Source organism: Lepidochelys olivacea (genome assembly GCF_965140295.1).
Source record: "Lepidochelys olivacea isolate rLepOli2 genome assembly, chromosome: 24".
Classification (NCBI taxonomy): Eukaryota; Metazoa; Chordata; order Testudines; family Cheloniidae; genus Lepidochelys; species Lepidochelys olivacea.
This window is the reverse complement of record NC_140434.1, coordinates 7,848,928-7,876,533: the sequence shown is the minus strand read 5'-3', so window position 1 is coordinate 7,876,533 and position 27,606 is coordinate 7,848,928. Positions and strand designations below refer to the sequence as shown.

Genomic DNA, 27,606 nt, shown 5'->3' with positions numbered 1-27,606 from the left:
CCAGCAAGAATTTGAGCCCCGACCTGCTCTCTAGTGTGCTGGGCCAGCATCCAGGGGAAGCGACCAGGGCCGTTAACGACACCGACAAACCCTCCCCTGGCCTCCAGGCCCAGCTCAGCTTTTCCATTGACTCAGAGCAGCCTGGGTTGCTGCGAAACGCCGACGGGCAGCTGCCAGGAACCACACTTGGCATGTGGGTTGCCACAGCAACATGCCCCCCCCCGCCGCCACTTCCCCTGCTTCAAGGACCAGCCACTGCCTCACCGGCTTCCTGTTTTCTCTGCCACACACTTCACTCAGAAACACAGTCACGCCTTGGCCCTGGCTTTCGGGATTCCCCAGCGTCCCTGCCCTGTACGTAAGGGGACACATGCTGTACTGAAAAGGAAAAGGAACGGTGTGCAGAACGAACTCACCCTTGGGCTCGTCACGGAACCCCCTTGTCCGTCCGTGCCGCTCACCAGGCTGTCGGACGGGAGGGCTTTGAGCAACTCAGCTCAAAAAAAAGCTCTAATTAAGTGGTAGAACTTTCTTGGGGATGAGTGAGGGGACTAAGACCCCTGCATGCAGTTTCCAGCTCTGCCACTAACTCCCTGTGTGACCTTTGACACATCGCACCATCGCTCTGGACCTCAGTTTTCCTATCTGTAAAATGACAACTATCAGCCTGTCTTTGCCTATCTAGACTGGGAGTTCTCTGGGGCAGAGAGTCTCTCAGGTTGTGTCTGTGCAACAGCCAGCACAATGCGACCCTGATCTCAGTTTGGGCCTTAAATTGCTCTGGTAATATAGAGAAGTCCAACAAATGCTGTTTCCGTCATGCAGCAGAGTTTCAGAATTCAGGGGGGGATTTTCCCCAGCTTCATCACAAATGGTCCGCAGTTCGTATCTTCCAGCAGCCCTTTAAAATAAACAAAACTCATACAAGGTAATAGGGTGCAATTCTCCAGCCCCTGTTATACAAGTCAGACTAGATGAGCTAATAGGCCCCTCTGGCCTTACAATCGAACATAGACCTGTGCGTACGCTTGTGCACAGACGCTTGTGTGCACAGGCCTTCTTCAGTCTACATACAAGGGTGACTTTTCCAACCCAGGCGTGATCTGATCATTGGCACCAGGGATCCGTCAGCTGTGTCTGCATCTGCCCTCAGAGGTACTGCTCGGCCAATGAGAGCGTGCTCTGATGATGTCATGTTTCCAGGGTGGAACGAACTGATGCTCACTGCGGAATTGTGGGAAGACTGGTCTTTCCGCTTAGATGAGCCTCCAAACCTCTTGCTCATGTAGTTGAATTGAGTCATCAAAGCAGGGTTGTTGTTTTGTTTTTTTTTTTAAAAAAAGAACAGCCATAAGGCTTTCAAAGCCAGCCATCCCTGCTTTTGCAGGGCCCAGTGATATGGACTGAGAGTGTTTTTCAGCCTTTAAGGATAGGGTCAGACTGTTGTATCTTTAACAAAGAAAGTTTTTCTCCCTCCCCTCTCCCCGGTCAGGCCTTTGAGTTTTAAATTGGCGTTAACAATAACTAAAAGTTTGACTGAGCCTGGATAAAAGGCTCTCCCCATCTCAATCCGGTTTAATTATTTCTTGTGGCACAATCTTGCCAATTCTCCACTAGTTCAGGAACAGGCCTGTAAAGCTTTTTCTGTTCCCCCCAACCCTCCCTTCCCTTTCAAAGCTAAGCAATCAAAGTGTGTGTCTGGTAAAGGTAGGGGAGAGAGAACCCTGCTTAGCACCTCAGCTATTGTGTTTTGTCTTTCAAGCTGCAAAATCAAACATTTATTTTCCTCATTACAATGGGATGCTGCCACTGCCAGGAACTATTAGGTAAATACCGGAGCTTCGGTTACACATTTGACTGAAAAAAGCAAGTCGGGGCAAAGTGTGACTCATAAATGTGTTTAAACAGTGATCTGACCAAAAAAAAACAAAACAAAAAACTATCTATCTTTTTTTAGTCTTAGTTAAGCACTTGAGCATATGCTTAACTTTAGGCATCCTTTAAAAAAACAAACACCCATTTAACTCAAATGCTCGGCAAACAGTTGGGAAGAATGCTCTCTTCATTAAAGATCCTCCCAGCTCCCGGGAGGCTGCTCCCCATTTAGTTCTCTGAGCCCACGCAGCAGAAAAGTGAATTGATATGCCTGATATTTCTAAAAGTATAAAACCAAGCAGGGCCAATTTTAAAAGGCTTTCAGGCCTTTAAACAAAACAAGGCAGTAAAAATATGGGTGTGACCCCAGTTTACTTTTCTCTTTACAAGGGACCTTTAATCCAGCTCTGGCAGAAGGAAAGGAGTGTTTAGACCGAAATTTCCAAAGCAGCCTTTGAAATTTCAAAGAGATGTGGGTGCTTAACTGGCATAGGCGCCTAGACATTTGCGCTTTTATGGTGGTCATCACAGGCCCCCTTTGGCATTGCACTGCACCTTTGTGCTTGGAGTGTCTTAAAACAGTTTAAAAGTGTAAACTGTCACTTTAAATTTCAGGGCTTTTTTCTGGTTCTGCTTGCAAGAGCTCTGTAGGGAAGCGTAAGACTGAATCTAGCAGTAATGTTCAGTCTCTACAGAGAGCCAGCCTAGAGGAAGGTGTATCGAGCTGTGCCTCTGTTTTAGGGAGCAGCCCGTTTTGCCTCTTTCTGTTTTGGGGTTCTTACGTATTATCATTCTGAATGCTAAGAAATACAGTTGTGTTGTTATGACCTTCCAGCAAGAGAATTTATGTTTTTATCTAACGTCTCTTGTGTTCATGTCGTGATTGTCACAGGGCTGTCTTTTACACCAGTGCAAAGTAAGCGCAACAATGCTACCATTGTGATGCAGCGGAGTTTCACGCCCCACTCTGCACTGGTGTAAGGAGATGGCAAATCAAGCCTCCTGGAGAAACTTGCTCCGCTTTGAGGAGGGGGGCTGCTCTGTGCACCACTCACGTTCCCTCTGCACATGGGTGAATTTCACCCTCTGTCCTCCCCACTCTTCAGTCTTATCACGGAGGCAGCCCTGGCCTCCAGACACACCCCTCAAATTTGTGAAATGGGTGTGAGGATACCAGTGTGGTTCTTTAGCCCTCTCTAGTGACTACAGAGCACAGAGCCTGATAAGTCTGCTACTGCCTAAGAGCTAACAATGAGTCACGTGCTCTTTTAGCGCAAAATGGAGAGGCTGGTGCTTTTAGATCCAGAAGAGGTCGTCAATCCACCTGCATCTAAGCAAGAGCAGAATTTGTCACAAAAAGGGTTGTTCGGTCTTTTGTGTTTGATTATGATCCACACAACAAATACCATGAATAAGGCTACGTTTTAGTCACGGGTATTTTTAGTAAAAGTCATGGACAGGTCGCGGGCAGTAAACAAAAATTCACGGCCTGTGACCTGTCCATGACTTGCACTATACCCATGAGTAAAACTTGGGCCAGGGGTGCTCTGAGGAGGCGGTCTGAGGGCGCCGGGGGGGGGGGGGTAGCCCGGGACCCCTGCTGGTGCTGGTGGGGCAGGCAGCTCCCATTGGCCGGGAACCACAGCCAATAGGAGCTGTGGGGGTGGTGCCTCCAGGCCGTGGCGGCATGCAGAGCCCCCCAGCCCCTCCGACTAGGAGCTAGAGGGACGTGCTGGCCACTTTCGGGAAGCCCCCCCCCAATAAGCGCCCCCCCTCACCCCAACCCTGAGCCCCCTCCCACACCCAAACTGCCCCAGCAGCGGCAACCCCGCTTGGGCAACCCCGGAACCAGCCACACTGGCCGCTGCAGAAGTCACGGAAAGTCACAGAATCCTTAACCATGAATGGGGGGGTGGATGAGGGGTGGTGGTTCTAAAATATACACCACCATGAGCAGGGGGAGAGCGTGTGTGTGTTAAAGTACACACACACACAAACAACAACACAGCCAGGAAAGCACACAAATTTAATCCTTAAAATGCAAGATCATCAGAATTACAAAAACAAAAAAAACTTTGGTTACGTAATATTTCTCTTTTTTCATACAACAATTTTGAAATAAATTTTGAAACGTAGCACATTTTAGTAGACCTGCGGCCTACATAAAAATACAACACCCCAAAAGTGTTGGAAGGGAAATTACCGTATCAAATCATTTAAAAAAAAAAAAAAAGACTAACAAAACGTTACCATCGGAAACCCTGCCAGCTGAGAACAGCCGCTCACTCCGCTGCGGAGGGGCTTGCTGGGAATGGAACAGAAAGGCTTACAGACCCACAGTGACAACTGAGGTGCTCATTGGTTCTCTTGCTAAAATGTGATTTACACAATGCTACACTGGATGAAAAAGCAAACCGCATTCTCTTCACTGTGCCTCGGTCCCTTCCATTGAAATAAAGCTGCTTCTCATCTTGTTTTGCCTTTATTACATACTGTATGTTACTTCAGCTGATACCCAGTTTAACAGCAGCCTGCATCCAGAGTGAAATTGACACCCCCCCTCCAAAGATCTATCCAACCCAGACTCAGGAAATCACTTAAGCACGTGTTTAACTTTAAGCACCTCTCCCGAATAGGGATGCTTTCCTAAATCAGGGCATGGAGGCCAATTTTGCTGGCTTATGTGATGCATTAAGCTTTGTGCTGCTCCCCTATCCCTGCACAAGGGTGAATTAAACCCCAGCTCTGATAGAACTGAGAGTTTTCCTACCCCACTCCCCACAAGTTCAATATCTCCCTTCCCCCACCCCTCACCCCAAAGCAGATTTTCTTTGCCCCACAGATCGCAAACGCATCCTGGCTCCTTTGATTACCATGTGGGGCAGCCTGAGCTGGGAGCTCCTGAAATCATACCCCAGTGGACACCAACTCGCTGATGGTAGGACACATCCCCCGCTGTGCCTCAGTTTCCCCCAGCTGCACAGCAGGTATAATGACCACACTCACCCAGAGGGGTGTTGCAAAGACAACTTGGAAAAGGGCTATGTAATGTCACCCCCAACTCTACCAGGCAGATACTAAAGCTTTCATTAAACGCTCCAGGGCCTTTCTGCTTCCCTGCTCTTTAGGACACAGATTGTCTGTTCTGTGTTTGTACGGCACCTAGCACCATGGGGTCTTGGTCTGTGACTGGGGCTCCTGCGTACCACTACAATACACACAAAGAGGGAGATCACACCCTGCATACCTGGTTCTGTCTTACTTCTGGTGCACGGTGTAGGACTGACAGCCTCGGAGCCTGAACCTCTCGAGGTGTCCTCCATGAATAAGGATGCACGTTGCTTTCGTAGACAGACCGCATTATAGCTACTAAATCGAGAGGGATTCAGACACAGCATTCATTTCCCGGTATCGACGTCGTCCATCAGTGCAGCTCCCAGACCCACCTGTTAGAGCCTTTGGTTGTGGGACGTATGGACAGACACAGACAGTAGCGTAGGAGGCTCAGGGCTCCGCCACAAGGGGGTCTCTCTAGGGTGTACGTACCATAGAGACGTACCAGGGTTAGATGATTCACAAGATCAAAGGGAGGAGGGGAATTCATGACGCACTGAGGAACACGCCTGGGGGTTCTAGCACCCGAGGCTTATTCACAGCCACCGCAGACAATGGGGTTACACGGGGGTCGGACTATGGGGTCAGGGAGTTTTTCCCCTTCATGCAAGTGCCCCACAGAGTGGACCCGGCTTGGGGGCACACGCGGTTACTTGCTAACCTGCAGTGTCAGTACCTGAGGCCTCTCTAGGAGGCACAGGTCCATTACAATTATCATGTGAGAGCCCAGAATGACAATTTTGGAGAAGGCCAGTTCCTGGGTGCCAGGTGCATTAGAACGACTGCCACAGGGTGGAAGCCCGTCCTTAACAACGAAAGCACCAGCAGGGCGGTGGATTAGGGCCATTTCCAAGGAACGGAGCCTGGAAAAGATTTCGAGGCCAGAGTTTCCGGTTTTTGCAGGCCCAATTGTACCAACCTGCAATTTCGGTCAATTTGCTGCTTGAACTCCTGATTTGCAGACAAGAGTCAGGACCATGGGGCCAAGTTTGCCGGAGGGCTCCGTTCCTATGTAGCTACCTAAATAAAATGGGATCACATGTTCCTTTGGGGCCAGATTATCTAAAGAGCTCATCTCCCACCCCCTACCCTCTGAGGACAAGGGGAATCTCACACCCATCCCTCTGAACAACAGAAGCTTCTAGGTGGCAAGCATAAATCATTTAAGGTCGTGGCTACATGGGACATTTGCACTGGCATAAATCCATGGTGTGAATTTAAATCAATATACGGCTATAACCCGTGTGGAAACTGATTTCCGTTACGAGTGGCTGGTTTTGTTTAACTGAAGCCAATTGGGAACTGGCTTAAAATTAAACTGAAATAAGCCCCTTCCCCCCCCTCAGAGTCCACGCAGGGGTTTGCCCTGATTTAACAATATTGGTTAAAAAGCCAATTTAACTTGAACTGGTGCAAATTTCCCATGTAGACAAGGCCTCAAGCACTCTGAATTGCCAGCCCACAGAATTGTAGACACGAAACCGGGCCTGAAATCAAGTGAGCCCACACCAAAAGAGGCTGAGTTAAGGGCAAGCTGATAGTGTGGCCCCTTTGATAGTTTAATGAATGGTCGCCACCTGAAAAGTGCCTCATTAATGGCTACTTTCAAAGGGGAACTATGCTGTGGGTCACAGGGACACCCTGCCAGTCCCCTCGGGAGAAGGGACGGACGCATTGGGGCATTCTGTACCATCCATTTCCCCACCCGCAGGTTGGACCGTGCCAAGGGACAGGTAGCTCAGCTCTCCAGTAGGCCAGTAAAGACAGCAGGCTGGGATTTTGTGGTTATTCCCTCAGTGACTCAGAAGCAAACACGCCCAGTTCACGAGCACTGAGGAGGGTTTTCCTCATTGCGAGCCCTGCAAACTCAGCCAGGGCTCCAAAAGTCAAGCCGGGCTCCTTCCTTCTTGTGCACCGGGCAGGCGGGAGGGGGACGACAACAAAAATGCCCTATAAAACCTGTAACTGGAAATTAGTAATGATTCCATACATGATGCACAAGGAGGAACAAACCCCAGCCTCCTCCTCGTAGAGCCGGGCTGTTCCCATGGGGTTAACAAGGAGAGACCCCAGCCCCCTCCCCACAGAGCCGGGCTGGCCCTGGTTTGCTAACAGGACCTCAAAGCAGTTTGTCCTGGCCCTGGGCTCAGCTCCCTCTCACGGTCGCTTTCCAGGGCAGAGCTTTAGGAACCAATCACTAGAAACCCCTTCACACAACCCCCGGACAGCTGGCTAGAATTCACTGCCCTGGGGGTCACTTTCCAAAGCTGCCCAGCCAGGGTTTCAAAGGGACTGGACAATGATGACCACAGATAATGGGGACGGTGGGAAGGAAGAGTTTTCCTTTACGCACGGTGCTGCGCAGGCAGGCAGGTACATGGCAGACCCAATGGCTCACAGGAGGCACGACGGCCGACTGTGTCACATGGACCGGGAGGAGAGGAGACGGGAGAGAAGTTCCTCTCCTTTATTGCTGTTCCCCGACGGGGGATTCTGGGTGGAAACGACGCTGCCAAATCCACACAGGGTTCAACAAGAGTGGGGCCGAGATCTCCCCTCCCACGATGCGAGGGGTAAGCCGGTGCACACAGGAAGGGGACACAACGTGGAATGGGTCTCAGGGGCTGCTGGACCTGGGCATTCTTCCGCATAACACAGCACAACCGCTCACGACCTAGGGCACGGTGACGCAAGAGGCAGCTGGGGCTGCGCCAGGGCAGGGTTTAAAGAAATCACTGTAACAGAGAAGAAGGAGGTGGTACTTGTGGGCACAGTCCAGTCAGGATCAAACCCCTCGGTGCCTTTAAACTGCAGCTGCACTTTGCACTGGGGGGGGGGGGGTGCCACGCTGCTGGTGTTTTGGTTTGGCTTTCCCATGAAATTCCCCGCTGGAGGAGGAGCTGGCTGGAAGTCGGTTCTGGAGCATCGCTGACAAAAGTGCCTGTGTCTGGCTTTTATTGCAGAGGCCAGGGTCCACGTCCCCGTGAGACAGACGGACGTGTTTCATCCACACACAGAAAGAGGCCACGCATCTAATCCCAGAGCACCAGGATTGCAATCGCTTCCCTGAAACCCGAGCGGGCACCAGCCCCGGTGTCATTTCTTCTCGGGGCTGCTGCTGGCAGAGGGGCGCACCACCGTGATGTGGCTGAACTTCTCGAAGATCGCCTCCACCGACAGCTTGGGCAGCCCCCTGTCCAGAGGGCACTCATCCACCAGGCTGTTCATGGGGGTGGGAGGCAACGGGGCATCGTCCTCCAGCAAGGCATCCCCATGCCTCGGGCACCTGCCTGGATCTCTCCTGCCCCTTGGCTCGTACTCCAGGGCACCCGCTTCGCCAGCCACATCCGAGTCCTCCGGGTTCTCGTCGCTTTCACCGCAACCGGCAGAGGAGTCTTTTGGCTCTGGTCTCGTCATGCCACAGGAATCTTTGTCCGCAGGATGCATGGTGCCAGCCGCTGTGCCCCACTCCCTTAGGAAGTCTTTAAGGATCGGGAGGACTTTCTTACGTGATGCAACTGTGTTGCCTTGGTGGTAGGCACAGAGGTTGGGGTAGAGGCTCCCCAGAGGGGAGAGGTCCAGGGGCGGGTTATTAGCACGCTCCAGAATGCCACATACCTATTGGGGACAGAAACACGAGGGGGTGAGGAGCCGGCTGAGAGCCAAGGACCCTCCCGAAGACTGAACCTGCTGTCACAATGCAGCAGGGATGGGATCATGACACGCATAGTACAGCAAAGCCGGAGCTGTACTGGGCTGACCCCCCAACTCCCCTCCTACATTTCTGCTGTTTGGGGCACTAGCCAGGTTATTCGGATATGCTCAGGGCCAGATCCCACACTGGTTGTAAACTGGTGCAGCTCCACGGATTTACACCATTTGAGGGGAGAGGGAATTATACATAGCTTGCCTCACACTGATTGGATCCTGGGCGGGAGCCCCATTCTGCTGCACCCCACCATTGCTGCTGTAGCAGGTCTGCAATGCCAGGGTGCGAGCAGAGCCCAGAGCTGGGGTCTCTGCTCTCGGTGCTCCCAGCCAGGCCCTTCTGATCCCAGGGTCGCTCTCCCCACAAGCTTGGATACAGCTCCCAGGTTGCTCAGTCTGCCAGAGAGCGGGCCAGATCCTCAGTTGGTGTCAGTCGGCACATCCCAAGAGAGCGACACTGATTTACACCAGCCGGGGATCTGGCCCATGGATTCCAATGGGGTAAATCTGCTGGAGCTCCAATCAGGGATTTGGCCCACAGACTCCAATGGAGCTACGATGGATTTACACCAGCTGTGGCTCTGGCCCACAGACTCCAATGGAGCTAAGGCGGATTTACACCAGCCGGAGATCTGGCCCACATACTCCAAAGGAGCTACCCTTATTAGGGTAGCTGAGTGTCAGACTCCAAGTCTCCCGTGCCTGGGCAGCCAGTCAATTGAGAGAAAACGTACGTGTCCCCCACAGCCCAGGGAAGGGTTTCACGCCCCCCACAGACAACCCCAGGGGACCGCGAGCTCAGAGCTGAGCGTTAAGGAACAAGTAAAATGAGTGGACAGCGGCTGACAGGGCAGATGTGTGTGTGTCGGCAGCCGGGGGAGACAGGTTGGTTTCTAATGATCGTCATTCAGCTTGTATCTGCCCAGTCCAGCCTCTGGATTCAGCCTCCAGAGGCAAAGCACTGGGTGCGGGAGGTGCCGAGGGTGCACGTCGGGGCAGGATCACACGGAGGGCATTTCCCGTTGGAGCAGAGCCGGTTGCAGGGATGGAAAAAGGAGCCTCTTACCTCTCATCTCTAAGGCTGCTGTCTCCCGCTCGGTCCCCTCGGCTGCTGTGATCTCTGACCCACCCGGGCGATTAGCCCGGGATCCCTCCCACGGCTCTAAACCTTTGACCACGGTTAATGAGTGACGAGCGGTGGCGAGGGATCGGAGGGGGTGGTGGTGGGGGGAGCCGTTGCTGCATGGCTGGGGATGGGGGGAGTAAACATGGCCTCCCCCCTCCGCCCCCACTCTCGTGGTAGGTTCTCGCCAGGCTCTGGAAAGCACCGCAGCAAACTCTGCAGGCACGTGGGCTGCTGCGCTGGGGGTGGCCTTGGAGCCGAAGGGTGAACGCCGAAGCCTTCACAGCTCAGCAGCTACCCCACCGGCTACGGGAGCGACCGTGGCATGAACGAGCTCTGATGGGCAGAGGATGGGGGGGCTGCAGTGCTGAGCCTTGAGGGGTTGAGGGAGGGGGGATTTGCGGGGACCTAGAAACACCCACTGAGGTGGCGGGGGGAGGGGAACAGGGCTCTCAAGCAGTTTTGCTTCCACTTGGGTGGAGAGTGGCTCGGCTGGGAGCTCGGCACAACAGGCAGGTGAGCCGGTTTCCAGGGTGGACGGTGCTTGGAACCAGACAGCCGTGGAAGGTGCTGCACAGTTTGTGCACCTGGGCCCCGATTCAGCAAAGCACTTGGGTGGGTGTTTCATAAGGGACTGATTCCCACAGGACTTCAGCGCTCTGCTGAGCTGGGGGCCAGGTCCGCAGGAGGGCGGGGGCCGGAGGAGGTAACCCACCGGGGACACGCCACCACCCTGTAAATCCTCTCCCAGCCAGCCACCCGCCACTGCAGCAAAGAGGAAGGTGCTGGTTATAGCCCAGCACGCTGATCTGGGAATTCACAAGTCCAGGGGCACCCAGAGAGTCAGATACCAAGCGGGGGCTCTTCCTGCAGGCAGCTCCCTTGTGTTTTACGTTGTACAAACAAAACCCCCAGATCCCAAGCTTTGGCTCCCAAACCCCTTCACATTCTGCCCCATCTGCAGCAGGAGCAAATCCGTTTCTGCTCTGGGCTCTTTGCAGAAGCAACAACCAAGGTCCAGTTCCTCCCCTTGCTCCATTTCTAGAGGTTCCCAAGATGGGGGCGGCAGGGAGGGGCAGCTTTGGGGGCAGGGATTATCAGGGGTCAAGCAACGGCCAGACTAGAGCAATGGGCCACTATGAGAGCAAGTCAGATAAGTGCTTTGCTGGGTCAGAATCTAAGTCATACATGTCTAGAAAACATGACCTATGAGGGAAGGCTGAAAAAAATGAGTTTGTCTAGTCTGGAGAAGAGAAGACTGAAGGGGGCCAGGATAGCAGTTTCCATGTACATAAACGGTTGTTACAAGGAGGAGGGAGAAATATTGTTCTCGTAACCTCTGAGGACAGGACAAGAAGTAATGGGCTTAAATTGCAGCAAGTGAGGTTTAGGCTGGACATTAGGAAAAACTTCCTTACTGTCAGGGTGGTTAAGCACTGGAATAAATTGCCCGGGGAGGTTGTGGAATCTCCATCATTGGAGACTTTTAAGAGCAGGTTGGACAAACCTCTGTCAGGGATGGTCTAGATAATACTTAGTCCTGCCATGAGTGCAGGGGACTGGACTAGACGACCTCTTGAGGTCCCCTCCAGTCCTATGATTCTATGTGACTGCAGTAAAGCACCTGTTTAAATGCTGTACAGGATCAGGGCGCAAGCAGGGGATCTAGTGCTTGCCCTCAGTTTGTTATATGCATGGGCTTCTGGGACTGGTCACTGAGGAAGGGCGGGCGGCTCTGGAATATCCCTTGAGAATCTGAGGGCAGACCCCGGGCAGGTAGGCAGCATGCCCCAACTATGCTCACCGCTGTGCGCACCGCCGCCTGCTGGCTGTACACCGCGAGCTGCCGGAATGGCTCGTTCCGCTCATTGAAGGATATTGTCATGGCTACCAACCCACCGTAGCCATACCGCTGGCAGAAGGCGCACAGGTCCTGCTGCAAGCCAGGCCGCTGCAGGAAGGCCTAGGCAAGACCAGCGAGCGGCGTCAGAGTCCAGAACGCACAGGCACGCGACGGGACAGGACGGCAGGCAACGCTTCCAGCTCCCGCCCGTCTTACTACCCTGTCGTCCTCCCCCACCCCCAGCACCACCCGCTTGTCTCATGCACCTGTTATGTCTGAACTGTTCAGACTATAGGCTCCTTGGAGAAGGAATGCCTATTTGGCAGCAGTGTGATCTAATGGATAGAGCAACAGACTGGGATGTAGGAGACCTGGGTTCTATTCCCAGCTCAGCCACTGGCCTGCTGGGTGACCTTGGGCAAGTTCCCTCTCTGTGACTCAGTTCCCCACCTGTATGATGGAGATAACAGCATTGCTCTGCCTCAGAGGCGGGTTGTGAGGGAAGGTGCTCAGATACTACACTGATAAGTACCATGGAGAGATAGAAAACCCTCCATTGCCCTGCGAGGTAGATGGGCAGCATTATTCCCCACTTCATTGGCAGGGCTAGGGAGAAAACCTAGCTCCCAACCATAGGATCGGCTTCTTCCCACTTGCACAGGATAACATTTAAATAGCAAAATGCACAGATACCCAGCAGGCAAAAGGTGCTTTCACTCCTGGGCTCTATTCCCAGCTCCGCCACTGACTCCCTCTGTGGTCCGGGGCAAGTCACTTCACTTCCCTGCGCCTCAGTATCCCCATGTTTTATTGATCCTTACCTCCAGCGTCACGTACACAGCACTGATGGCCAGAATGAGCCCGTCGCTCGACAGCGCCTTAAGGTCCTTTCGCAGCATCTGGTCCGTAGTGAGCCCTGGAAAAATGAGAGGGGCAAACGTGAGCGAAGAGGGATGTTCATTCCCAGCGGGAGCTTGGATCACTTCCAGGGAGCTTTGCGTTTTGACGCTCCAAAAGACTCAGACATCATTCGCACACACAACCCTCTGACCACTCTGCTAGGTGGATTCTTGGACTGTTTTCAGATGAATTCGGATACTCGTCTGATTTAATGCCTCCAACTATATAAGCTCCACGCAGCCCCTGCCTTCCCCATCTGTCCCACTTGATCCCCGATCAATCCGCGAAAAGCTGGTACCTGACACATCGAACTTGGCTGTCTGCAGAGCCTCAAACAGGATGCTCCTCGCTGGGAGGTCTGGGAACTTGGATTCCAACAGGGCCACGTACTGACTGTCTTTGGGAGTCACTTTCCCAGCTTCTGGAGTCATATTAACACAATCCAGAAGTATTGTACCTTTAAAGCAAAGGGAGCAGCAGTTGACACAAACATAGTGTGAGCCAAGCCAGGAGCAAATAGAGACCCATACACGGTTTTTGTGATCTTAGACATGAGCTGGGGAGTTAGAGCCTTGGGGTCTAGACAGGTGCTTGTTATATCTCCCCTAAGCAAAGCCCTGCTGCAATAGACTGGCCTTGCAGGAGTCCAGGATTTGCTGCTTCCTGGGTTGGTGCAGATGCAGCCCTGCTGAGCATGCTGCTGCTTAGGGGTCGGTTTTACAGCCAGCAGGATACAGCCTGGGAGACGGGCCTGATACTTGCAGCTGTGGGTCTCCGCCCCAGAACTCTACACCCCTCCCTGAACGTCAAAACAGGCTAGCACCGCTCTCACCGAGTAGCAGGGCGGCCGTCTGTCTGTCCAACAGCTCCGCTGGGCCCTGCACAATCCTCTCCGTCACCAGCGTGGCGCAGGAGCCCACCAGCTCCGCGGTGACTCTGCACCGAGGCTCCCTCTCCAGGGGCCGATGGTCGATCACCTCGATCACGGCCTCCTCCAGGGCTGCGTCTCCGCTGGGCGGGCAAGACGGGGACGTGAGCGGCGGTGCCCGTGAGAGCACCCCCCTCTGGAGAGGTGGGCGCAGGCCGAGAAAGACCCCAGTTTTGTCCCCAGGCGTTTCTCTCTGCAATTTCTACCCCCACGCCAAAATGAGGGACTTAGGGTCAATGGAGTCACCCCAGGGATGGAATCTGTCCTTTTGGCTACACCATCCACCCGAGAGCATCCAAGGGCGTTATGGTGCACCCTGGTGGGCGTTATTGTGTATTTATAGCATCACCCTGGGGACGGACTGAAAATTCCTCCTCTCGGGCTCTTTTCTTACCCCGCCCCCCACCAATAAAGACCGATGGGGGCTTATTTCCTCTACACTGAAAATATACTGACATGCACATGCAAAGGTGCTGGGCTGAGGGCGGTGCTGCAGTGAGGGGAGGGGGTTTTCAGCCCCTAAACAGGGAAAGGATGATATGGCAACTGCGGGGGAGGGGGGGAGGGGCGGTGAGGTTGGGGTAGCCATGTAGAGGGGGAGACAATACATGGAGCGTGGGCAGGGGTGAGGGTGGTGTAGGAATGGGGTGGGGTGGCGGCAAGGCGGGCACAGGAAAGGACGGCAGACACGCATGTAGAAGACGAAGGGAGAATGCCATCGTGTTCGGGTTCCCAGAGACGCAGGGGGATGCTGCGCACACCTGCCTGCTCATATCAGAGATTTTACACCTCATCCCCTTTAGCAAAACCCTCCCAGAGCACCCAGGGATGCAGAGCAGCTGTGGGGACGCCGTGGCTCCTGTCTGTAGGTCCCTTCCAGCCACAAGAGGTCTCCCAGCTCCTCCCAAGGCAGCTGAAGGGTTCATGAACTTGTCTGGACATCAGATCTGCTGTGGTGGGTAGCAACCCACCCGGCCCAAGCCCTCTGTGCCTTGTCCCATGCTGACCCCGTGTGCAGGGAGCTGTCCCTGGGAAAGACCCGTCTCTTCCCCAGTGCCCATGAGTCATGAGCTGACAGCAAGATTAGGAATATTTTAAAAGTGAGTCACTCGCTCCTCTAGGGCAGGGGTGGGCAAACTTTTTGGCTCGAGGGCCACATCAGGGTCGCGAAACTGTATGGAGAGCCAGGTGGGGAAGGCTGTGCCTCCCCAAACAGCCTGGCCCCGCCCCCTATCTGCCCCCTCCCACTTCCCGCTCCCTGACCACCCCCCCCCCCCGAACCTCTGCCCCGTCCAACTGCCCCCTGACCCCTATCCACACCCACGCCCCCGACAGGGCCCCCAGGACTCCCATGCCTATCCAACCGCCCCCTGCTCCCTGTCCCCTGACCACCCCCCCAGAACCTCCGCCCCCCCCAGCTGCCCTCTGCTCTCTGTCCCCTGACTGCCCACTGGGGACCCCCTGCCCCTTATCCAACCCCCCGGCACCCCGCCCCCTTACCATGCCACTCAGAGTGGCAGGGGCTTGGAGCCCCGCCGCACGGCCAGAGCCAGCCACGCTGCCCGGGAGGAGCAGCGGGGCAGAGCACTAGTGATGCTGTGAGCTGAGGCTGCGGGGGAGGAGGGACAGTGGGGGAGGGGCTGGGGGTTAGCCTCTCCAGCCAGGAGCTCAGGGACCGGGCAGGATGGGCCCGCGGGCCAGATGTGCCCGTGGGCCATAGTTTGCCCACCTCTGCTTTAGGGGTTCCCACCTGCCCTTGTGCACCCATCTTTCATAATCCAGCAAGGATGCCATCCACGCCGTGGACAAGACAGTCCCTCTGTTTATAAGGCTAAGCAATATCATCTACTTCGATTGCAAGCTCGTAGGGGCAGAGGCCCTCCTTCTGTTCTGCATCCGTATGGTGCCTAGCACAACAGGGTCCTGGGCCAGGATTGTACCACAATACAAGTAATAATGTCTTCATTTGCCCATCATTTACTCCCCACTCCGTCCTGCCTGGAGCCCCCACCAGTGATTTAATGATAACACCGAGCTGCCGTATCGCGTGTTCCATCCGTACATCTCAAAACTTTATAAAGGTGGCTCAGTGTCCTTGGCCTCATTTTACAGATGGGGAAACTGAGGCACAAAGAGGGGAAGTGACTTGCCCAAGGTCACCCAGTAGGTCGGTGGCAGAGCCAGGATTAGCCCCCACCCCAGATCTCCTAAGTCCCCCGCACCGCCTCTCCACTTGCCTCGGCAGGATGTGGTGGTCAACCAGCGTCAAGGAGAGGAGGCCAGCCCGGTGCAGCGCATGCAGGTCGATCTCATCCCGGAAGATCAGGCAGCTGTCGGGGATCTGCTGCTCCTGCAGGAGGAAGGCGCTCTCTGTGCGCAAGGGGAACTCCGAGCGGGGGATGTTCAGCACAGGGACGAATGCCGCCCTGGACTCCAGAGAGGTCTGCAGGAGAACACAGTGAACCTCAGGGACAATTAGCAGCAGGCCTTGGCTATGGAAAGCCCAGCCCAGGGGGGTCCAGGCATCACACAGCAGCCCTAGTGTGCATTGGTCTCAGTGCTATGTGGTCACCAACCCAATTGCCCCATGTGCCCCCTTGCACAGAGAGAGCCCCTTCCCTCCCCATCCCCGTTAATTCCACCCCAGCCGAAGCAGAGCTCCAAAGCGGAGCCAAGCCTCAGGGCAGCACTCACCTTTGCCAAGTAATAAGCCAGGGCAAGCGCCGACACCATGGAGTCCAGATCGCAGGCTTCATTCCCCAGCACCACGTGGACTTCCTGCCTGTGCTGGACATGCTCCTGCCAAGAGACAGCAGGCTTTGAATCCAGGCAGAGCAGGCCCAATGTCGCTTGCACGGGAAAAAGACTCACTCCTATGAGCTGATGCAGAAGGAAAACACGCACCGTCTCCCCTGTGGGCAGGCTGAGCTGGGGAGCTGACATGACAGGGTCTTCCCGCCCGGCTCCTCTCTGTCTGGCCCAGGAAGCCTTGGTCATTCTAGACCCTTTGCTGGCTTAAGGACCTGAGGCTCCCAAGTTCATCTGCTGAGCAATCCCCAGGCCCCCAGAGCATATGCCCGACCCAGCCACCAAGATGCTCCAAAGGTAACAGTCACCGGCCACCTCTGGGTTAGAGGAGCCAATATAGGGGGAGACGTTCAGCTGATTAGAGACGCACCCACAAGCACTCTCTGTAGTGCCAGATTCGCCTCCCACTCCCCCAGGTTCACAGACTGGCAGTGTTCAGAGACGCACACCGGGCTGTCAGCCCCGCAGTGACCACCTTGACCCAGCATGAAACTGACAAAGGAATGGAATCCCTTCGGGAACACAGTAAGAAGGAGCTGCACCAATGTTTTCCACTCGCCAGCGTCGTTCAGTGGCTAAACCAGGGGACTGGGAGCCAGGACTCAGCTCTGGGAGGGAGCACGCTCTCGTACTCAGACCAGGGCCCTGGGTATCAGGACTCCTGGGGCCCATTCCTAGCTCTGAAACTTTGTGCCTGTAAAATAAGGTTAATAATCCAATATTGTCCAACAGCACAGAGAGGGTGTGAGACCTGCTGCGTACAAATGGCCCTTGGAGGAAGGCAATGTCAGTACCACTGGCGATTGCTTTGCTCTGTGCTCACAGGGGGTCAGTAGGCTGCTCTGTGTTTTGAAGGGGAGATAAACATCTGGGGTTCACGGAGCAAAAGAGAAGGTTTCTGGCAGCCTATAACAAAACACAGGCAGCCAGAACTCAGGACGCTGTGCTCCTAACACAGCAGGCCCATAACCGGCTTGTCAGAGACGCAATCGAAACGCCAGCTGCTATCGATTCTCTTTGGTTCTAAAACATCTGGGTGGGGGGGAGGGAAGGCATGTGCAAAGAGAGCTGCAAGAACAAGCTGTGGGCCAGATTCTCCTTTCACACCATTTTACTCCTGTAACTCCAGTTTAGACCAGTATTAGGTCAGTGCACGTGGGAAGATAAGCAGACTCCTCTGGCTGCAGCCAGAAATTCAGATGCAAGGAAAACGGAAAGGGATGAAGGAGGGAGTTTAAAACGGAGGGGCATGATTCTCTGTTTGCCATGAAGTCATTTACAACAGCACAACTATGCTGACCTGCCAGCAGTTTACAACAGCGTACGTGACTGCACGAAGTGCAGGGCAAAAGGAGAATCAGCCCCAAGACATTTGAGGTTCAATGTGAATGTGGGGTGAAGGGTTGACTGAGACTCTTACGGCCTCTGAGCTGGTTCCGACGCTCCAATCTCTACACTGGCCCTTTTGCTCCGGTGCTGAAACTTGCCAATGAAAAGTGAGCCTGGAAACTACACATGGGTAGCAAGGTCTCGGTGACCACTTATGAATGAAGCTTTTGGTACCTGCAAAAGCAAACGGATGCAGCAGCAAAGAAGCCCTCCTTGTCAGACAGCAAACAAGGCAGATTTGCACCAGCTCCCTAAAAGCGATTTGCCATTCCTCCCAGGTGCAAAGAGGCAGCATCCGTTTCCCAGTTACTGTCAAGAGAACAGGCGGACACACTCGGTGCCGGGTTCGAAGCGCTGGGCGCTGGCTGGCCAAGCACTTTAGATAAGCAAGGCTGGGATAATGCATTTATGGAGCAGAGTTAAGAGCTGCATGTTACCGAGCGAACATGCAAAACAGCAGCATATGGCCCCTGGGGAGGAAAGAAAACAACCTCACCGAGAAATGCACAAGCAATTTGCACTAAAAGGCACTCAAAGGTCTCGGAGAGGGATGTGTGCAGCCTTTTCAAAGCTAATTTACCTTTGCGCTATCTGGGAATGGCAGCGATGTCCCAGCCATTCCTGCAAACACATTAAATCAACATGACAGGTCTGATCCATTAGGATTGTAAGAGACACCCTGGCACCTTTTGGAATCAGAATGGATTTTTTTCAGGGGAGCAAAGGCAATTAAAATTGTCTTTCCATCTAAATAATACAAGCAGCATATTCATAGAGACCTAGATTTTTATGGGACCATTCTGAGCATGTAGTCTGATCTACTACATACCACCAGCCACAGAACCTCACCCAGTAACTTCTGCATCGAGCCCATACCTTCTGGGTGGGCAGGCATGTATATTGTACAAAGACATCCCGCCTTGACTCAATGACTGCACCACCATATAGGAGAGTTACTTTATCCTAGTCAGCACTGACTCACTTCTATAACACCAGGCATATCTCGATTTTTGATCCTGGGACTGCAATCCAAATAAAAAATAATAATACCTCTAGCAATGGTAGCTCTCTTCCTGGGATACTGGATTCAATTCTGGCCCCGCTATTCCAGAACGAGATTGCCAGAACAGAGAGGACCTTATGGGAAAACATCCAGATTGAAAAGGCGGAGACGGTTTAGTTTTCAGAAGCGACGTGTGAGAGGGAATATGATTGAGTATGAAAATAGCTGACAATGGAGAGAAGAGAACTTGGGACAGTTCGAGTTATCTTCCCAGAACACAAGACTCAGCTCCGGGAGGGAGTATGCTCTCGTGCTCAGTCCAGGGGCCTGGTTAGAACAAGGGGATATTATTCAGCAGAAGGCAGTCAGTAACAGACTGTGGAAAGGAAATGGTTTTATTTCTATACAGCATGCACCTGGCCTGTGGGACTCACTGATTTCACAAATCACAAGATTTCAGCAAGGCGAACAGCTCAGTCAGATTCACAAGGATTGGTCTTTTTTATTGGTAATGAGGGCCTCCAAAGATACTTTAGGTGGAATTAAAGAAAAGATCAGAAGGGAAATAAATCTTCCTGCTTCAGGGCATACACTGACTCTAAGTGAAGGTGACAGGAAGAAAATTCCTTTACAAGAAGGTTATTCCGTAGCGGCCCACTGTAAGGGTGGCTTGCACCTTCCTCTGAAGCAGCTGGTTCTGGCCTCTATGAGAGACAGGATAGTGAGCTGGATCTAGAGATGAGGGATGGTGCAGTGGTTAAAATACCAGCCTGGGGCTCAGGAGATGTGGGTTCAAGTCCCTGTTTTGCCTCAGACTTCCTTACACAATTCACTTAGTGGAACATTTTCAAAATGGAGCCTAACTCCCATTTTCAAAAAAAAATCTAGACGCTGAAGAGTCCAAACCTCGTCGACTCTGAATAAATCACTTGGGTGCCTGGGTCACCACTCTGCTTGGGCCAGGGCAGTATTCAGAGCAATTTACCGCAGTGCCTAGAGAGGTCTGCACTGAGAGTGGAACCCCACTATGTCAGGCACTGTACCCAGGACAGTTCCTGCTGCCAAGAGCTTACAGCCTAAGTAAACAAAACAAAGGGAGGGGAAACTGAGGCAGAGAATGGGAAAATGATTTGCCTGCGGTCACTGGCAGAGCTAGGTCTAGAACCCAGGAGGCCCAGTTCAACGTGCTGTCCCACTGAGCCACACTGCCACTCAGGGTTTTAACATCACCTTTTCTCCTGCCCAACTTTTCTCTCTCTTTTTAGCCTTGCAAAGGTAACGCGCATTGTCTCACAGGCAGGCAGCATTAATTTGCAGGCCCAGCATAAGCATGACTTCACGCGAGTCTCAAGCAAATGCAGCAGACTTATTTTTGCGGCAGGCAAAGACACACACGAATAGCAGCCAGACGACGTCACTGATGCGCTTGGCGCAAACAGGCCACACTCAGTGAGCCGCACACAGAGGCTTGTTTATGTGCAGCCCCAAACAAACAGTTATTATGGAAGAACACCCACCCTGCATTCATCCTCCCAGCTCCTCTCAGCAGCCAGCAGAGTCCGTCAGGCCAGGAGAAAGCAGCTTTTTGTCCCAGCTCTCCACACTTCCACCCCTCTCTGTGTCCTGTTTGATCTCCAGAACAAGGGGACCCCTTCACCAGGTCAGCATTTAGGTTACACCCCACCACTCAGGCTTTGTCTATGGCCTGGCTTTTAGCCACCGGAGTAGTTATGCTGAGGCCGATCCCTAGTGCAGATATAAACGAAGCCTTACACCAATGCAGCGTGTGTATCGTACGGGCCTCATTCACCCCGGTGCAAAGTCTGTATAAACCCAACAGTGATTCAGCAGCGAGGCAGATTTGAGTACATGGCCAGGGACCTATTTACCAACAACTGTTCTTCTCCCCAGGTCCTACTGCCACAGATGCAGTCAGAGCAGGGCACTCCCCGCTCCCATCAGAGAGATGGCGCAGCTGCTGGAGCTCTCTCTGTGAGGGCCCTTTAGCTTTGAATTAGTTCCTTCCGCCCTGGTCTGAAACAGTCCTGCCGAGGCACGCTGCCAGGTCCATTTGCAGACAACTCCAGTGGAGACCATAAAGATGGGAAATACGGTTCTAAGAGCTGGGTGATGATTTACGTTAACAATGGGGCGAAGGAGGCTTCCTAGAGCAAACCATGCACCATGGAGCACTTAGAATCAAAGACATATGCTGCTTTTTTATAGTTTCATGCAAGTTTAAGGTTGGAAGAGACCGATTGGATCAGGTGCCGGGAATGGCGAACCGCAGTCACTGGGAGATGCGGGGGGCCGTGCCTGCGGATGGTCAACGTAAACAAAATGTCTCGCGGTCTGCCAGTGGATTACCCTGATGGGCCACCTGCCGAAAATTGCTGACCCCTGGATTAGATCATCCAGTCTGGCCTCCTGTATCACACATTTCACCCAGACACCCCAATATTAAGCCCATCGACTAAACCAAAACATTTCAGCTCTCAGGAGACTAAACTGTGTGCCACAGGCAGAGAACAGGAGAGACCAAGGTTACACCAACGGCAGGGAACTGATTAGGTGGAACGTGCCCAGGGGAGGAAATTCCTTCGAGACCCTGAATATGTGAGCAAGACCCACCAGCCAGGCATCTAAGAAAAAAGGATTCTCGGTATCAGCTCAGAGCACTGCCCCACCCTGTCCAGTCTCCCGTCTCCAGCTGGAGCCCATCGCTGATGCTTCAGAGGAAGGCAAAAATAACCCCAGCATACAGGAAGTCAATTGTGCACTGGGGAAGACTGTTCCTTTTTAACCACCCCTTGCATTTTTACAGCCCCGAAAAATAAATACCCGATCTTGAAACCTGCACTGTGTCAGCGATTGCACATGGTGCAGAGCAAGGAAGAATCAGGCCCGAGGCAGTGAACACAATGCGATACACCACTGGCTAAAAACCCTTGTGTTAAATAAGGCCTTAGTCCCACCGCTAGGTCCTCTCTGCTACCCAGCGCAGAGAAGCGGGCCGGTCGGTGAGCAAGACGGGCAATGATACCAGGCAGCACGGGGGGAAGGAGAAAGGAGAAGTGAAGTCTTGACAAAGCCCTGGCTGGGATGATTTAACTGGGAATTGGTCCTGCTTTGAGCAGGGGGTTGGACTAGATGACCTTCTGGGGTCCCTTCCAACCCTGATATTCTATGATTCTATGATTCTAAGTCCTACTCTTTGGGAGTCAGTGTCCCAGCCCTCCCCTCCTCACTGCAGCACTGGAAGGTAGGTTTATTGGGTGTCACCTGCCTTCAAGACTCTAGCAACATGGAAAGGTGGGGGACTGTCCTTCAGCATAACCTCCATGGGATGGGAGGACAGGAATGCCTGCCTCACTTTATGGAGGCCCTGTGCTTCTCCCACAAGTGTCACCAGCCAAAAAGCAGCAGCTCCAGGGTCACCGCAAGCAGCATCTCCAGGAACAGACGCAGGGGGCCCAAACAGATCGCGATGAGGCAATTTTAGCACTAATTCAAGAGTCCTTTGGGCATCTGCTGATGGCCTCACCCTTGGAGACAGACATGTGAAACGCATGCAGTCCATGGCCTAGCATTCAAAACACACACTCAACACTGGGGAAGATGAGCCGCTCCCGGAATGGGTAAGACACCATGTTGCTAACCTATCCATTTCACCGTGGAAGAAACACTAGGGAAAGTGGGGATAATTCTTCATAGCACTTTGTAACTGTGGGGAGGAAGGTTGGTCTTGCAGCTAAGGCACTAGACTGGGACCCAGGAGATCTGGGTTCTAGGAAAGTCAATGAAATTGCTCTGCACCTCAGTTTTCCCATCTGCAAAGAGGGGATAATCTTCTTCCTCTCCTTCCACCTTTTGTCTATTTAGATCGTAAACTCTTCAGGACAGGGACCGTTTCTTACTCTGTGTGCGTGCGCAGCGGCTGGCACAATGGGCCCCAGATCTCGGTCTCTCTGTGTGCGTGCAGCAGCCAGTATGACGGGGCCCCTCATCTCAGTTATTCAGTGTCTGTGCAGCACAAGGCTCAATGGGGCCCTGATCTCAGCTGGAGCCTCTGAGTGTTACCCTACTACGAATAACAACAGTAAGTATTAGTAACAGGAGACATCACTGCATTAGCTTTGCTATTTATTCCCTCCCCCCACCCCCCGAGAACTGGGGAGGGTTTTCAGAAAGAACGATCAAAGCCGGGGATTAGCCGAGAAATAGGGAGTTTCTACTGTATACTGAAATGTCAAATAGATTCCTTTTAAATCTCAGCTGATATTTTTACACCTCTGTGCAGAGAGAGATTAAACATATTACCTGCTGCTGACTAGCTCATGTCTCTCCTCAAAGAACTGCATTAAAATACTCATCTATAATTACCTTATCATAACAAGGTATCAGTGTAGAGAAGCATGACAGCGCTACACTCTGGTTAGGAAATCTAAAGCTATTAGAAGAGAAATGTAATTTAAATTGCAAAGTAACCAGGATCAAAATAGACAAGACTCTTCTTTCATATCTTCCATTGCTCCTCAAGCACACCGATATTGTCACGGCCTGTAGCTAGCTGAGTGACCTAATTCTCCATTGCATCCATTAGAATGTCTCTGCAAAAAGCATTGTATCACGTTATCAAGGTTTTGGGGGTTTTAATATTTTTGTATCCCTTGATCAAATAAGATGAATGACATTTTCCAGATGCAGAGAGACAGAGGAGCTCGTGGCATGAGAATTTCTGCCCAAACGCAAACTCGTGGAATGGCCACAAACAGCATTGGGATGGCAAAACTCATTGTAAAAAAACACTCAGCAATTCTCAGCTGTTTACCCCACACAAACCTGCTTGCATAGAACTGTTGCCTTCACTTGAATTTTGGCACACTTGGGGAGATGGGAAGAAACACACTCTATTGTAAGAGGCAGGGAATCTTCCATTTTCATTTCCCCACATGGATTACGCTGTTTCTGATAGGTTCATGCTAATCACGACATCCCCAAGCTTCTCAAGTATATCACCATCTCAAATACTTCAGAGGCCAGCGATGACTGTTTAATTGCATATCCCAGCCTTACTAATTTATTTCACATAAGCAAAGCAAAAAAGTACTAGGCCTTGAAAAGACAAGCAGGGCCCGGAGGCCAGAATGAATCCCTAAAGGAGGGCCCACTCATATTTCATTTGACTGACAGGTCTTCATCTATAGGGTCCTTTTGAACATGCTTACAGCACTCTATGCTAATCTATGAAAAGGTTGCTCCAAAGATATATGATGTCAGATGTTCCGCTCCCACAGCCCTGTGCAATAGGGAGGTGTTGTACAGATGGGGAAACTGAGGCCCAGAGACTTGTCTCATGTGACATTGGACGTCTGCGGCAGGAACAGAACCCATGTTTCCTGACTCGCAGTCACGTGTCTTAACCACAAGTCCATTCTTTTGCCACTTTGCTCACATGTCAGAATGCCCCACATCATACAGAGCTGTCAGCCTGTGACTGCTGTTGGAGAGTTACACATTGGTGAGGGTGCCCTAGCCCAGTGCAAAGAGAATTCTCTCCAGATTCACAGTGCAGTAAAGTCTCGGATCTGACACACAACTTCGCCCTTACCATGAGTTTATAGCCTGGGCAGAGATCACATGTATACTAGCAAGCGAGACCTTTGCTGATTTTCAAATTAGTGGAGCACCTTAATTTCTAAAACGTATCTGTTCAGTGTTACAGCCAAGGTCTACTTCATTCCTGGAGAGACGTCTCCAATACAAACAAGGCGACACTAAATTCTAACAGGTCTTTACCACCTCTATTTCCTGCGCTTCTTATTTTGACACTGTAACCTGTTCACTTTAGCACTGTGCACAGCTGCCCATCACAGCAGAACTGAAAATGCTAAAGACATGAAAACAACAGCTTCTCCCTAAGGGCAAAAACTGAGTCATTTTGTGCATCCACTTCTGACACTCCCTCTCCCTGCCCATACACACTAACATTAAACACCAGCCCCTTTGTTTCCACAACTTCAGCCTGTTTTCATAATATTTGTCAGTCAACGGGTCCCACAGGTAAAGGAAATTATATGGGTCCAGGATATGCAAAAGCCAATTTGAACTAGCACCAAAACAAAACGCTAGCCTGATGGTAGAATTTAAGTCCAGCATCACATGAAACATCAGAACTAGACACCCCTGGAAAATTGACCCTCCTGTGATTTGAAGTGGGGTATATATATTTCTTATAATCTCTGGTAAGTCACTTTAAAGGTGTATCTTGTTTAAATTTCGTTCTCTACATAAATTCACCCATGATTTTAGCTGTCACTGGTTCTAGGGGTTCTTAAGACAGCAGACAGTGCTTCAGAGTCCAGCACCCCAGTAGTAGAAAGTCTTAGGCTGGGATTCTCCTCGGAACTTGAAAGGAGTTTGGTACCCACCTTTCACTGAAAGTCAGTGGGATATGGGAGTCTAACTTCCCTGTAAGGATCCTTTGAAGATGCCAGCCTCAGTCTCTAACTGTCTCTAACTCTCCTGGATCAGGAGAGATCAGCTGCTAATGTCATTTTCGAAAAGCTACAGGGGTAGGGGGAAAGCACGATAGTAATCAGAGCACCGTGATTTTCTAGGTCGAGGTATAAGGTCAGTTCCAGGATCAATATGTTTGGCTAAGTGCTGGGTTCAGTCCCGCCACCAAAGAGAGAATAATTCAGTCCCCGGGTACACTTTGTCCTAGTTCTGCAGGTGTAAATGGGCTACATCAAACTAGGCTCTTACATTGGTGCCCATCCCTGCAGCATCTTGGCACCTTAGCCTAGATCCCAGGCCAGTCCCAGAGCCAGGATGAGGGGAGATAGAAGGTCATGGGGGCAGCATGGAGGGGGACCATGGGGTTAGGGGAAGCAGAGATTGAAGGGGGGATGGGGAGGTTTGGAGGGGCATGGAGAAAGCTGGAGGACCGGGCATGGATGGATGGGGGAGGAATCGGGGGCAGCGGTTGGTGGGTGCTGGGAGGCAAAGGGGACCATGGACTAAAGGAGCAGGGAGCAGCAGGGGGCAGCGATGGACAGGGTGAGAGTGGGGTGAGCTGTGGAGTGGAGGTCAGGCTGGGGAGCAGCAAGTGCGGGAGGTGGGTTGGGGCGCGGGAGAGACAGGACCAGGCTGTGTGGTTCTGGGGGGAGCAGCAAGGGGAAGTTCAGGGGGCACCAAGGCTGGGGGAGCAGCAGGGACAGCTGGGGTTTGTGAGGAGGGCGATGGAGGGGAAGCTTTGTGGGAGCCAGAGATGAAGCTCCTTCTATGGTCTCCCTGTGCTCTCCCCAGCCCATGGGCCCCCCATGCCCTCCCTCCAGCCCCTCCATAGCGCCCGTTCCTTCCACAGTCCCTCATCCCCCCAGTGCCCGCCTCCTGCTCCCCTCCAGCCTCTGCCCCCCATAGCTCCCACTGCTTCCACAGCCCCTCATCCCCCCATGCCCCCCTCCTGCTTCCACTGCCCCCCATAGCTCCAGAGCCCCTCACCCCCCATGTCCCCTCCTGCTCTGCCCAGCCCCTGCTCCCCATAGTTCCCGCTCTTTCCACAAGCCCTCAACCCCCCATGCCCCTCCTGCTCCCCCCAGCCCCTGCCCCCCATAGCTCCCCTATTTCCACAGCCCCTCATCACCCCATACCCCCCCTCCTGCTGCCCCTGCCCCCCATAGCTCCCGCTCCTTCCACAGCCCTTCACCCCCCCAGTGCCCCCCTCCTGTTCCCCCCTGCCCCTGCCCCCCATAGCTGCTGCTCCTTCCACAGCCCCTCACCCCCCAGTGCCCCCTCCTGCTCCCCCCTGCCCCCCATAGCTCCACAGGCCCTCACCCGTGTGTCCCCTCCTGCTCCCCCCTGCCCCCCATAGCTCCCGCTCCTTCCACAGCCCCTCACCCCCCCAAGTGCCCCCTCCTGCTCCCCGCAGCCTCTGCCCCCCGTAGCTCCCCCTATTTCCACAGCCCATCACCCCATACCCCCCTTCCTGCTCCCCCATAGCTCCCGCTCCTTCCACAGCCCCTCACCCCCCAGTGCCCCCTCCAGACTCTGCCCCCCATAGCTCCCCCAGCCCCTCACCCCCAGGGCTCCCCCCGGCCCCTGCCCCCAGCGCCCGGCCCGCTACCTGCAGGGCGGCCCGGCGGCTCCGCACGAAGCTCTCCATGGCGGGCGGGCGGGCGGGCAGCGGGGCAGGGGGCGGCGGCCGCAGCGAGCCCTGGCTCCGGAGCGAGCGGGCGGCTCCTCCCGCCGGGCTGGGGAGCCCGGCCCGGCGCCTCCGTACGAGCCACACGCGGGGCTGCCGGGAAATGGAGGCGGCCCCGGGGAGCGAGAGAGCGGGAGTGTCACTGGGTGGGTGTGACCGCGGGGTTGTGTGTGTGTGTGTGTGTAGGGGAGGGTGTGACTGCGGGGTTGTGTGTGTGTGTAGGGGAGGGTGTGACTGCGGGGTTGTGTGTGTGTGTAGGGGAGGGTGTGACCGCGGGGTTGTGTGTGTGTGTAGGGGAGGGTGTGACCGCGGGGTTGTGTGTGTGTGTGTGTAGGGGAGGGTGTGACTGCGGGGTTGTGTGTGTGTGTAGGGGAGGGTGTGACTGCGGGGTTGTGTGTGTTGGTGTGGGTGTGACTGCAGGGTAGTGCGTGTGTAGGGGAGGGTGTGACTGCAGGGTTGTGTGTGTGTAGGGGAGGGTGTGACTGCGGGGTAGTGCGTGTGTAGGGGAGGGTGTGACTGCAGGGTTGTGTGTGTGTAGGGGAGGGTGTGACTGCGGGGTTGTGTGTGTGTGTAGGGGAGGGTGTGGCCTCGGGGTTGTGTGTGTTGGTGTGGGTGTGACTGCAGGGTAGTGCGTGTGTAGGGGAGGGTGTGACTGCGGGGTTGTGTGTGTGTAGGGGAGGGTGTGACTGCGGGGTTGTGTGTGTTGGTG

The 27,606-nt window shown here is 53.5% G+C and overlaps 1 protein-coding gene across 3 annotated transcripts; it reads right to left on the bottom strand.

The window, feature by feature from the left end:
* Positions 1 to 4,912: 4,912 nt before the first annotated feature.
* PRUNE1 (prune exopolyphosphatase 1) lies at positions 4,913 to 27,005 on the bottom strand. Of its 3 annotated transcripts, none has more exons than XM_084613557.1 (8): positions 26,820 to 27,005; positions 16,186 to 16,290; positions 15,729 to 15,934; positions 13,396 to 13,574; positions 12,862 to 13,020; positions 12,485 to 12,579; positions 11,625 to 11,783; positions 4,913 to 8,607 (listed from the first exon to the last, which is right to left on the bottom strand). In XM_084613557.1, exons 1-8 carry the CDS (start codon positions 26,856 to 26,858, stop codon positions 8,086 to 8,088), a joined length of 1,464 nt encoding a protein of 487 aa, XP_084469683.1. In that variant the 5' UTR covers positions 26,859 to 27,005; the 3' UTR covers positions 4,913 to 8,085. The 3 variants fall into 3 exon arrangements, with proteins under 3 accessions (XP_084469683.1, XP_084469682.1, XP_084469684.1); XM_084613556.1 differs by lacking the exon at positions 26,820 to 27,005 and adding an exon at positions 22,609 to 22,713; XM_084613558.1 differs by lacking the exons at positions 11,625 to 11,783; positions 26,820 to 27,005 and adding an exon at positions 22,609 to 22,713.
* Positions 27,006 to 27,606: the final 601 nt, after the last annotated feature.